We start from the raw sequence: 13783 nt of genomic DNA, 5'->3' as shown, positions 1-13783 counted from the left end.
GGTAAAAGGTAGGGGTCTGACCAGATCTCATGCCGAGATTAAAACGTTACAATATTTCTCGTTTAAGTGAAAGATGTCTCGTGGGCACAGGGTCCGCGGATCAGGCAATACATTAAAAAAAAAAAAAACTCTGCTCGTATCGGCAGCTCTATGTTGCACACAACAACAACCAACTAGAAATCTGATGGCCGCATTCATGGTCCCCAGAGGACAAATACTAATGACTCTGATGACTGCTCAACTTTTTTTCTAGCACATTATGGAGATAAAAATCCTGATCTAGGCGGCATTACATTCCTCCCAAATGTATTTTTGTTGCAAATTAGTGGTATACAAATGTCATCTATTAAGAAACTCAAAATAAAATTTAAATAAATCACTAAGCACAGCTCAAGAAAACGCATGTGGATGTTGTCACTTTTTCACAAACGCCGTCTTCCATACAAGACGGTGCTTTGTCGTTTCATGACATGGCAGATTATAGTGAGCTCTTTTGATTTTTTCGCTCCAAGAGGCAGACGATCACATCCTCATACAGTATCTACGTTCAGCTGTCAAAGAGCACAGGAATGACACACAACACACAGCTTTAAGGCAGATTCTCTCTCTAACCACAGGCTCCAATCTGTTGGACTCTGAAAGGGTTAAATGTAATGCAAAGGCAGGAAAATAGGGACATCAATCAAACACAGACTGACATAGTATCTCACAAAGCCAGGGTGAGTGAGTGGGAGAGAAAGAAAGTGTGTTTAAAACTCTAATAGGGTGGGATTAGTTTTACGGGGAGAAGATGGGTGAAGTAATCACCACTGGAGCACATCTGTTGTTTGAGCCACATCCCAAAGCGGGTCGGTCAGCCACTGTGCACAACTACACATTAGTCATAATTTCAAATCTCAAAAAGAGGTCCTGTCATAAATGTAGTCTTTGAGACTGATAACAACCACCTCTGTGTTACTAAGATTAGAGCAGGACCACTGGTTCAAACTTGCTCAGACTTTTCTTTCCTCTTGTAAACAGGCTATATTGTTGCTGTCATAGTGTATAAGAATCAATTTTTGAAGTTACATGTGACATATGGAGCTTTTTTGTCACAGTGACAATGCACAAATGGAGCAGATGCTCCCGTCTGTGCAATTTCTGAGACTGATCGAAGAGATCTCCTTTGCAAATTGGCTTTTCACATTACTGATGTCCTGCGTTAACGATTACGTTCCGCACATTTTCCTGAAAACTAATCCTGTCTGAATAGGCCTTACAAATGAGAGTGACAGAGGCAAGAAAACTAAAGAATAATATCTGATAATGGCTGCATGAGGTATAATACGCAGTGTGCAGTTCATTATTGCAGTTTGTTCTTTAATTCTCTTGTCTTTTGGGATTGGTCCTAATTGCAAAAGGGGGCATTACGGAGGCAGTCCATTATCCCCTCATGTACAACCACCAGACATAATGGGATACATGGTGCATGCAGGATGAAAGGAGAGGACTCATAAAACCACTTGGGAGCAAGAACAATAAGATGAGAACAATAAGATGAGACCACAGAGAGCACCCTCGGCTCAGACGATCATGTCGGCTGCAACAGATTGGCACGGACCTATACATCACTGTGGAGCTACCAGCTGCTCTGACCCACGTCAAATAATGTAGTAACCAAACAGGTCAATTTACTTCCCTCGTCATGCCTGTTTTACAAGAAGTCCTCTCACATTTGTGCTCGAAGGATGCCTATTTTAAGATAGAGAGGCTGTATAATTGCAGTAATCAATCATGGAGTGGTGAATCAGTCCTCGCTGGCAGAAAGTGCTGTGTCTGTATATCAAAATAACATTTTATTTCTTAAGGGTTGCAATGGCAGCTTGTTCTTCTAATACACAGTATTTTATCTTTCCTTCAATAGGAGAATCACACCACAAGAGAGCCACAGCACAGTGGTCCATTCATCCATGAGTTTTACTATTGACCAACCGACACACAGTTTTTCACCCCAAGAGAGATTTGTATTCCACAAGCAGGAACTTTAAGCCCTGTATGGTTTAAAAGCTAGTAGACAGTGTTGAATGGACAAACAAAATCCTAGAAGAAAAAAACAACAACTTTAGAGCAGACTTTCATGAGAAATGGTACAGGAGACCGCACGCCTCTTGGTACCTTGTTTGCAGTGAAAACAACTGCTGTAATCTCCCCAAACACAGGCAAAGAGGCCATTATCGTTGAATACAAGCAGGTTGTACGTTTCCACACATGTACACAGACACACACACATGCACAAAAGCATGTACACACACAGCTTAAGTCCCAAACAATAGATCTGGAAGACCTCATTAGTCTCCAGAGCCAGGGTTGAGTGTTGGCCGGGGCCAACTCTGTCGTCCTATTATGCCAATACCAACACATGGCACGGAGTGAATTAATGGCTAAATGGAAGCGTGCAAATTGTTTGGTGCATAATGGGCCTACCTGCATCTGTCACTGATTTATTATAATGGGGTATTGCAAAGGAAAATAAAGCCAGGAGTGCTACGAGGTATCAATCCAGTTCATTTGGCCACACTATGTCTACTGGGGCTGTGAAGCATGTGGAATAATGCAGTTTAAAGACCAAATGTCATTAAAGGGAATGGAAATTGATAAGAATTTAGCGATTCTGATTCCATTATCAATATTGCTTATCGATCCGATTCCTTATTGATTCTCTTATCAAATCTCATTGGGTGAGGGAATAAAAGAGAAATGGGTTTGTTTGAGAATTTGATGGTATATGTTTACAGTACTGTTTACAGTCAAACGTTTTCATGCACTGTAGGCTCAATTTTTGCTTAATCAAAAATCCGAGAAACAAGTTTTGTGGAGGACGGTCTGAAGATGCACTGTAGCAAGTTTGGTGTCAATTGAGCAAAAATTGTGGGAGGAGATATACATTTTTAAAGTTTTACAGTTGTTGAAAAAAACAGAGTGATGGACTTCATAATTTGTAATGAGTTTAAGTGGACAAAAGTTTCAGCAGTATCTGGGCTACATTGTGGTGAAGTTTCAAAACTGTAGCATCTACCGTTGGTTTGGTAGGAATTTTTAAAGTTTTTAAATTTAATCGCTTATTGTACATAGCACATGTCCTTGGAGTTGAGTAAATCTGGCACGAGTTTGGACGTTTCTGTGAAGTTTGGTGAGTTTTCGCCCATGGGAAAAGTGGAATCGATAAGCGGAATCGTTAAGCGGACACGCACACGATCCCAAGGAATTGATCCAAGTTGGAACCGGTTCTGAAGAGGAACCGGTTCTCGATACCCACCCCTAAAAGGGACACGTGAGTTCAATGTTCAATTTTTTTTTCAAATGGAAATCTTATTGCTCAGTGACCAGATATGGATAAATCAAGTAGTTTGCCCTACATTGAGGCCTAGAGTAAAGACTTCAGGAGGATTTAGAGCACAATAGATTAGACATAATTATGAACTGATAAGTAATGGACTTGGAAACCTGGAGAGAATTGAGTTATTGATGCTGGAAAATCACTCAACTGCTCTTTCACAGATGTATGCACACGGGCATGTGCACATGGTTAAAGTAGGTTCATCTGACTGCCCTTCATGACTCTATAGGCTTCATGTTCCTCCTTGCTTTTGTGAAAATCCTGCAGCACTTTCTCTCTATTTTGTTGACCTGTCTTAAGAGTAGAAATACAACTTGATTCAAAACAAAAAAAAAATGTCTAAAAAATATAAACTCTCTAAATGACAGTTGGCAAGCTTGATCGCTGGGAAAGCTTCTTCCCTCTTCAGTACAACCCTATATTGAATTCAATTATGGACAATCCTGTGGACAAAATGCATGAAAAGCACAGAGCAGAGAAGGTAGAAGGAAGCTCGGGGCCTAAAATGACTCAGTAAAGCTTGCATGTTAATTTGTCAGATCCAGTACTTCAACACTGTGAGTAGTCACAAAGCTTCGAGGTCGAGGCACCAAGACGCGTGCATGAGCTTTGCTGTGCCTGTACAAAATCGGTAAGGAAAGGTCAAATCACTCCAAAGATATTAGTTCAAATGCTTTTGAAATAGACAATCTGTAACACAGTTATAATCCTGACTGACTGAACCACGTAGACACATGACAACAGAACTGTACACAAGAATTAATGGTATTTCTCTTCAGTTTTTGACTGGACGGCCTGTGAACACTTCAGGATAAATACTGTACTTCACTAGAAGTGACATTCTTGATTGTAGACGGTGTCAATTGGTGTGCTACATAACAATGAGATAGAGATACTATCTACTATCCACAGACTTTTGTTGTGAAATACAACATGTTTTACATTGTGATGCACCCGTACAGAAAAAGATATGATGTGTAAGACAACTTGTTATTTGTAATCATCTCATTCTGCAATAACTTCCTGTTTGTGTATTACATAGAGATGCAACTTAGGTTGTTGTCTTTATTAATTTTTCATTTTCTTGATTAGTCCACAAGGTGTTTGGTCTGGCAAATACTTAAATTTCCCAGACCCAAACCAACTTGTTAAAAGTCACATATTTTGCTTGATGAAGTGTCCAGAAAACAAAAACAATCAATTCTCTCACCAGAAAATATTTGTCTTTGAAGAGCTGGGACTATGAAATGTTTGGTTTCATAATCAGACAATTAACTGGCCACCTGTTTCAGCTCTTATTGTAGGCTTTTACTCATTGTCTTTTTTTCTTTTTGTTTGCAGGCGAGGACATGGGTGGCTACTGATGTCGGGATGCAGGGTTTTTTTTTGTGTGTGTGTGTGTTTTTATGCTTTTCTTGTATTTTGATATGCTTAAATAAAACATTACAAAAAAGAACATCAAAACAGCTACAGTAACACTAGACAACTTTACAACAATGAAATGCAATTCACCTCAACATCCTTCTCATTCACTCTTAACACCATATTTTTGATCTTCTTTCCACCTCTGTTTTTACACCTAATCTATTCTGTAGCCCCCCCCCCCCATCCCCATCCCCATCCCCATCCCCATCCCCATCACTGCTCCTCTCTTCAAGTGCTTCTTTTGTCACACTCAGAAATACTCATTTCTTTTCCCTCTCTCTCTCCCTCTGTAACTGCTTTAATACAGAACATGGAGAGAAATATATAAGCAAGTGGTTGCCATGCCAACAGTATCTACCGCACTCATCACCCTCACTCTGTGTGTGTGTGTGTGTGCGTATGTGTGTGCGTGCGTGTGTGACTGACAGTGAACATGTGTAACAGAGGAAGAATGAAGGTTTAAGGAGAACGAGCCAAGTGAACGAGGGGAAAACACGGAGATTTCCTCAAAAACTATGGCGAGTAGAAAATGATGTCTAATGCAGCTCCCCTCCCCCTCCCCCTCCACCCACACACACACACACAGTACTCTATTCCAACAGCAATGCTTTATGTGTGTGACACTCTTGTCTACGATTTCCCTCCTGTCACTTTCCGTTTGTGCCCTCCGTCTCTGTCAGCTGTAAAATGTGGTAATTATATGTTGAGCAAAATCCTCTTCCTCCTTCACACCCACACAAGTTGTGTTATTTCGTAACCTTCAACCTCCCCGCCCTCTCCCATCATTTTTACCTCTATCACGTTCTTTGACCACTACTCGACTTTTATATGCAGCAGAAAAAACCCTGTGGGAATCACAAGTGTCTGAACCTGACAGGCCATTGGATGTATCTTCTAGCTGCGAGGACATTAAAGCAACTCCATCTCCCTCCAAAGTCCCCCAAAAAGTGACCAGCTCTACAAATAACCCACGTACTTGTGTACTAATTAAGCGTATAGCGTTAGTTCTGGCAGGCCATGACGTCAAGCTCTTAATCAGCAAAGCGTAACTGTCTTCACCTGTGCAGCTCAGCTGATGGCTCAGCTGACTCCCCGTGGCTGCTTCCTATTGGGGAACTGCATTCAGAGCGCGCTATTTAAACTGCTCTAGTCCGACGTCACCTCCCTTGCTGCTGCTGCTGCTGCTGCCGGCTTTTTTGCAACCCACCTCCACCCCAGCTCCTCCTGTCATTGTATCTTGTGGTTGCTCTGCTCTGTCTGGGTTTTCTTTGCTGCTGCGCTCCCTGCTTATGCCGTTCATGATGGCTCGTGAAGGGCAGGGAGGTGCTCTTCCTGCCTCAGGCTTTCCACGCAAGCGCGTGGAAGAGCAGGGGGTCCCAGAACAGTACCATACCGCCAAATTAAACTGTGCAAGTAAATAAATATTATTTTGACATAGTGGTCCTGACAGAACTGTATGTACGTATGTCTCCATTGTTAAAGTTTAGCGTTACCTCTGCGAGTGGTGCAGCGTTTAGAGTGAAAACAAACACATGTAGACGGGAACCGCACTGCTGTAGCTGAAAAAAGAAATAATGTATCATTCTTGCATCTGTATGTGTGAAAACACCCTAAAATGAATCAAAGACAGGCTCAGGAGCACTCTCTCTCTCAGCAGCACCTGGAGGCATTTATGCTCATGGCCACTTAAGCAGATGTTCTGAAGATGCTGGATAGTGAGGAAATCATGGACTGTGTGGCAGAGTCAGAGAAAAGTGAGCTGCCGAAGAAATTACTACTTCAGTAAGGTGATGATATGTTCACTCATGTGTTATATGGAGAGTGGGAGGGTAAGGTGTCAAACACAACCACTTTAATCATTCTTTTATAAGCTGATGATGACTGAATTTGTCTGATAGGATTCTTCACACTGGACAATTGGGCCTCATTCACGAACCGTTCACTTACGAAGTTTTTACGAAGTTTGTGGCATTCATGAATGTTTTCTTATCCAGAATTTGTTCTTAACTAAGAACAAAATCTACGAACAGTCAGGAGTATACTTACGCACTTTTAAGTGCTGAGACTTCTGCAGTAATAACCGATTATAGCGTTTTCTTTTGTTCTGCAGTTGTGTGATATTATATGATTTGAATAAGAATAATTTTCTCATCTTTTATGATGTTTTTAATAATCATATATATTAATAATAATAATTGACAAATCATTGCAGTCTCTTAAAAAACATTATAGACACCTAATTCATATCAGTTTTTTTTCGCTTTTTTTGGGGGGTGGGGTAGTAAATGTGTTGTTTGTTGTTGTGCCTAACATACAGCTGCCGATGTGATTTTTTTTTTCCTAATTGCGGGCTGCAACAGTGCGCTTACTGTAAGTGTTCACACTACACACAACAGTTTTTTTTTCATATGTGATAATATGATGATATTTATGATGGCACACGTGAGAGTGTGGTCTCTCTGATAACAACCGAAGAGCTGCATCCACTGCTAAAACTAAATATAAGCCTTTTGTTTGTTTCTTTGTTTCATTCCTGCCGCAGTAGCGCCACTTCACTACTTAAGTTCTTTTTACATTTGGAGTCTGGTGCTCCCTCCCAGATTTTCATTTGAGCATTTCAACTTTCTTTCTCACTCCACCTTCTCTGCTCAGTGCCTGTGGGTTCTGTGTGCACACGGCCCTGCAGTCTCATGCCCTTTTATGGGCATTGATGGGGCGGTTACCTATGCTAATCCTATGTTAATTAGACTCACCTGGCACACGCCCTCAACTTACGAGGAGATGGCATAAGAACACAGCTGCGAACAATTCTGAGGCTTACGAACACGTTGATGAATCTGACGTAGGGTTTTCTTAAGAACAACTTAAGAAAGAATCTAAGAAGGTTCTTAAGAAGATATTGGTGAATGAGGCCCAATGTCCTTAGTAAGATGGTTTTCACAAACGTCATTTCAAGAAATTACAGTCAAATAGATTTGTGCATCAAGGTTCAAAACCGGATTAGCTGCTCAACAGGAGGAAAATTAGTTCCCAATATGTATTGTTTTTTGATTTGTTCACAAAAATGTCATCATACAGTTATACATGACTCTTGACAACACAAAACCTACTGTTACATGCAGCCTGGACACAGTAAAACCAACAGTAGACTATATAATGCAACCACAGAGTGTGACCATGTTGACAAAGGAGTAATGAAAAATCATGGTACCCAGTGATTTACCTGGATTTATGCAGGTTTCTTTCTCCAAAAAATTTCACACCAAGCTACTAACACGCTTTACTACTTGCACAGCAAAACTCACAATAGTTTTTTTTCATTATGTTTTTCACTCTGTGTACAGAAGTTATTTGTTTACTAATTACTATGTAAACAATTGGTCTGTCTGCAACTAGAAAGATTATCCTGAGCCTGCTCATCCTTCATCCTTCATTCTGTATCCTGCGTCAACTAAACCAAATATACGTCACCAGAGCCACTGTCCAGACCACTAAGAAAAATGCAGGAAATCTCAACTGTCCTATTTTCTCCAGAAGCCAGGTTGCACCAACCATAAAAGCTAATAAAAGCTCAAACTCAGCATCGTATGGATTTCATCATTCTTCTGTGAGAGATGTAAACACAGCTAAGCCCATTAATGCAACATCATTTAAAGATACATTTCAAAGCTTTTGTTCCATTTCAGGATCTTAGATTATCCTCATGCAGTCTGATTTGTGCCAAATCTCTTGTGTTCTGCTCCCACAGAGATGGGTTTCGACTTGCTATGTAGGGTACAGTGCTCTTTTATTTGACACTACGAGTCCCCTCAGAGTCGAATCAGCTCACTGTCAGGAGCTTGTTCTTCAGGACCTCAGTGTTGCATTTGACACTATTGATCACAGTATTTTACTGCAGAGACTGGACCATGAAATTGGGATTAAAGGATCAACCATTACAGTAGGTTCGAGTCATATCTGTCTGATAGGTTTCAGTTTGTCAATGTGAATAATGACCGCTCCGAGTACAATCGAGTTACTTACGGTGTACAACAGGGTTCTGTATTAGGGCCGATACTCTACATTCTTTACATGCTTCCATTAGGGGACAAGCACTTCATCAATTTCCACTGTTATGCTGATGATACACAGCTCTACTTATCGATAAAACCAGATGATAGTGGAAGGCAGTCGGCTGACGTCACCTTTTAGTATCGTCCGACTCGCTTGGAACCCGGGCTGAGGCTTTACCAAAGACGTACCAGGTATCAGGTACTAGAGGCTAGTGGAAAAGCAAAAAAAAACAAAAACGAGTAGAGCCATGCGATGCCCAGCCGAGCTAGTGGAAAACAGCCTTAAGACTGCCTTCTTTCACCTGCACAGTATAGTTAAGGTTAGGAATATCCTCTCTGAGTGATGCTGAGAAACTGGTCCATGTAATATCACCTCTAGGCTGGACTACTGTAAATCTCTCTTGTCAGGATGTCCAAAAAAATCTCTCAAGAGTCTTCAGCTGGTCCAGAACGCTGCAGCGAGCGTTTTGACAGGAGTTAGTATGAGAAAGCACATCTCTCCCATTTTAGCTTCTCTGCATTGGCTTCCTTTAAGATATAGAATAGACTTCAAAATCCTTCTACTGACTTTTAAGGCTCTTAAAGACAAATGCAGGTTTGTTGTCTCTAAAAACAGACTAGGAGGAAGAGCTCCACTACTGTGGAACCAGCTCTCTCCGTGGGTCAGAGAGGGAGACACTCTCTCCACCTTTAAGTCCGGCCTTAAAACCTTCCTGTATGACAGAGCTTTTAGTTAGGGCAGGTTCAGGTAACCGTGAAACGTTTTATAGCTATGCTGCCATAGGCCTAGACCGCTGGGGGACACATCGGGTTACATGGACTCCCTTTCTTCCCCTCCTCATTTTTTGAACTGTCATTATCTGTTGTACTTTGTAGTTTGGCTTTGCACTTTCTCTGTGATTTCCACAGATTTCTCCAGAGCTCTATCCCTCTGCACCAACCGCTGCCTGCATCACCTCCTTTCCTCTTCTCCTATGAACCAGCCTGCCATCCAGTACTCCCATTAAGATGGCCTGTTCTCCCTGCTTTCCCTGTATATGGCCCAGCCCACCCGTCAGAGGCTGCCTCCATCAGCTATTCCTTGACTGAACAATCCCCATTTATCCCAAATTCGATGTTGTGAACTGTTTTCTTTTCTGTACACAACATTTATTGCACATCTGCCCATCGTGGATGAGGGATAACTCCTCTGTTACTTACCCTGAGGTCTCTCCTGTTTTTTTTTCCCTGTTCAGGGTTTCTTTGGAGTTTTTCCTCAGTCGATGTGAGGGTCTAAGGAGGATGTTGTTATGATGCTATGTAAAGACCTTTGAGACAAACTGTTTGTAAAAAATGGATATCCAAAAAATCGTCTTGCTTTGCCCTGCCTTCGATGTGAAGCAACAAGGGGTCAATTAACAGCAAAATCAATCAGCAGAGAGACTGGAGTCAGAATGAGAAGCTGTTCGACACAGTGAGAAGTTGATGCATCTTCAAAATGTGAGAAAATCCTTACTGTTACTCTCCATTTGCGAGTTGTCCGTCAAAAAATCACACTAAATAAAATTTTCCTTTTCCACATGTTCATGGAGACCTTGTTGGAAACTTAACTTGACTTTTATTTTGAGCAACTGATGTGAATTCAAAGCCAGGCGCAGACAGATATAGCCTACTGTGTGACAGGACAGATGCTCATCAATCAGCTGTTTAAACAGAAACAGTCAGTGACAGACCTATTAATGTTAGAGCAGTAGGCTACACATCACAGACAGAAACCTCCTCCAGGTAGAAGATCTCCTGCAGGGCAGTGATGAACTGCTGCTCAGTCTCTTTCTCTGAGAGGGAGGGATTGAGGAGGGAGACAAGCCGCTCCAGTGTCCGACCTGTCATTGGGCCGTTGTTTCACAACCCTCCATCAGCCGAACCATGTCATCAGTGCTGATCATAAAGTCATGTTCACGGCACCTAATTATAATTTCCCAAACACTGATGTTCAGCAAACTGTGATTAAAAGAGCATTTAATGAGATCGCTGTGCACATACGTGCATCTGAAGCCTCCATCCACCACTGATTATGCTTTAATCAATCACAGAAAGTATCACTCTATTAATGTTCAGATCATTTATGGTGCCGCCCTCTCCCTGTTGAATGTGGTAATGTCAGTAAGGTCCCTCTTCTTGGCCGTCTTCTGTGTCTCCATGTCGTAAAGTGGGCAGGACAAGGCCTCTAAAGCAGGAATATATCGGGGCGTGACCATCGTTTTCAGTCACCAGATTTATCAACACCATGTCGGTTCTACACTGAAATTGGCATCATACACACTATTGTAAATCACATGTGACACCTGGCACACGCTGATAGTTACACCAGATCCTGCACGAGTTTGCTAAATGAGGGCCATTGTCAGTCGAGAGTTTGTAGTATTTTAGATATTCTAGATGTCCAGATATAAAATATTATTGTCATGAATTTTGGATAAATAAATACCAACAAGTGATGGTTCACAGCAGCTTTGAAATACAGATGCATGGGTTCACACTTCCTTTTTTTTCCCCAAAATAAAATAAAATACATTTTTAGTTTTCCTACCTTGGCTGCCATGACCATGGAGGACCCTCCCCTGATGCCCAGGATGGGGATGTGTGTCTGGGCTGAGATGAAGTCCAGGATCTGAGCGATGGCTTCCTGATCCGTGTCGTCACCGAACACGACGCCTTGCAGTGAGTTTCTCGTCATTTGCCCACAGATCCGATTGATGATGCTCTTTGGGTCGGTCTCATTCATGGTAACCACGTCGACTTTGGGAGGGAAAGGGATGTGGAGGAAGTCCTCCTTCTCAAGTCCAGCCCCCAGGGACACTTCACTAGAGTTGCCTACCAGGATGACAGCAATACTGAGTGAGTTGATTATTTTGGGATTGATTGGTGGGAGAGCCGGCGAGCCAGGAGAATACTGAGGGGGGATGACGACACCCCTCTGGGTGCTGCCTCCCCTCTGGCCACCTTGTCCTCCTGGGGCACCTCCAGGTCCTGTACCTGGTCCTCCACCCCTGCGAGACTCGCAGACAGGCAGGAGGAGTACGGAGAGGAGGAGCAGAGAGAAGGACAAGGAGAGGAAGGGAGGGGTCAGCCGAGGCTGAGGATAAGGAGGATGCAGAGAGTGGTCTTGAGGAGGATGAGAGGGGGGAGGACACCCGTCGGGGGAGGAGGCCGGGGAGACGAAGCGCTTGTCCTGAAGACGAGAGGGAGAAGGGTGGAGGCTGACAAGCATTGTGAAGGAGTGTAAATGGCGTCCCTGGAGGGAAAGAGAGGGAAAGAAAGACAGAGAAAGGTAATGAATGGTCTACAGAAAACAATATTTAACACAAAATATTAAAAACATGTTGTGTAAAAACATCAGACACTATGCATTTGAATCTTCCAGATCAATATCATCTGTTTAGGTAATCAAAGATATCACCACACAGGCTTGTGCAGCATTGAGAAATGCAGCTCAGAAATGCCTTACGTATTTGTTGTAATTTAGAAGCTGCAAAATGTCCTTAAATCAAAAACATTTGTTTATGTTATGTGTTCTGTTTAATAAATAACTACTTGCTGATATGTCATTTAAACCGTCTCTTCTTAAATCTCAAATACAACAATTTAGTATCTGCTTCAAAATGAAGTCCAAGCATGGGAGATAAAAGCATGTTGTTTTACACCCCTCAAGCAAGTGAAGAATCAATCAATTTCATCTAAATTGTGGAGAGACTGTGGAGAAACTCATGCCACTTGTATTCATGGGTCTTTTCGTATACAAAAAGAAAAGGAGCTTTTATGACTCAATTTTTGCTATGTCCTCCTAACCATCATTCTGTATCATCGGGGGAAAGTGGACAATAGAGATGAGCATCGGTTCAGAGCTTGAGTGGCTGCAAAGATTCAACACATGAAAAAATTCCGAACCAACCTTTGTTTACATGAGAATGGTCAAACACATTGACTAGATGAAATGGTTGACTTAAGTTCCTGATAAGCAGGACTTGCTTTACTTCGTAATTAACACAGATTAGTCAAAACATTATAACCACTCACAGGTGACGTTAATAAACCTAATTAACTCGTAACGTTGCACGTCATGGGACACATCAGATGATAAGTGAACAGTCAGTCCGTGTAGTCAGTGTGAGGACCTGACCTGACCTCCTCATTAGATGGATCCACTTTATGTGGAGTACTGCTCACTGACAAAAAAAAGTGTAATAATCTCATCGATGCTGGCTCGATATTATTAATACTAATAAAGAGCGCTTGAAAATCCAGTATAGGTCAGGGTCTTACAAAAACATAACTAAGTGAGCCACATAACTGGGTATCAAACCACACACTGAGAGAGAGAGGCCTGTAAGCATCAAGTGACAATGCCACATCCATTATACTGTGCTGTGACTTCCTCGGAGGAACCCTGTGGCACACATCAAAGTGTGTGTGTGTGTGTGTGTTTCGAGTGAGTCAGGACAGCACTGGCTGCTTTTTGACAGACTGACAGCCTCACAGCTTCATGGACTAGCTGCCAGGCTAAGTGACCATTAGACACTCAGACTGGGCCCAACTTGGTGTCTCTCTCTCTCTCTCTCTCTCTCTCTCTCTTTCACTGACTGTCTCTCTCCCCCTCCCACACTAGTTGTATTGCCTTTCTCCCCTTTAGCCTCTAAACCTGTTTTCTTTCTGTTGCTCCCTCCAACCCTCTGAGATCTCGACACTGCTCTTTGAAGTCAACCGCAGACCTATTATTTACTATTATTACACGGCTCTATTGAATCCTGCTCTCTGATTGGTCCAGCGCTGCGTTCTGCGGTCTGTTATTTCTGAATAATGACCGTCGTCAAGTATAACAGACCGTTGCTAGGGACGCCGCTCTGATCAGCGCAGCACAGAAGAGAGAAACTATGCAGGATATTTACCTTGT

At 42.2% G+C, this 13783-nt stretch overlaps 1 protein-coding gene across 1 annotated transcript in view; it reads right to left on the bottom strand.

The window, feature by feature from the left end:
* grin2bb (glutamate receptor, ionotropic, N-methyl D-aspartate 2B-b) overlaps positions 1-12121 on the bottom strand; it is a gene marked incomplete at its 3' end in the record, with an annotated part of 76808 nt that extends 64687 nt beyond the window's left edge. The window contains exon 1 of the mRNA XM_083980249.1: positions 11423-12121. Within this exon, the coding sequence (XP_083836375.1) occupies positions 11423-12103 (681 nt within the window). The 5' untranslated portion in view covers positions 12104-12121. The remainder of the gene's footprint in view (positions 1-11422) is intronic.
* Between the last annotated feature and the right edge of the window lie 1662 nt (positions 12122-13783).

This window comes from Trachurus trachurus, assembly GCF_905171665.1.
Source record: "Trachurus trachurus genome assembly, chromosome: 1".
NCBI lineage: Eukaryota > Metazoa > Chordata > Actinopteri > Carangiformes > Carangidae > Trachurus > Trachurus trachurus.
The sequence above is the reverse complement of the archived record's forward strand: the minus strand, read 5'-3'. Positions and strand labels throughout refer to the sequence as shown.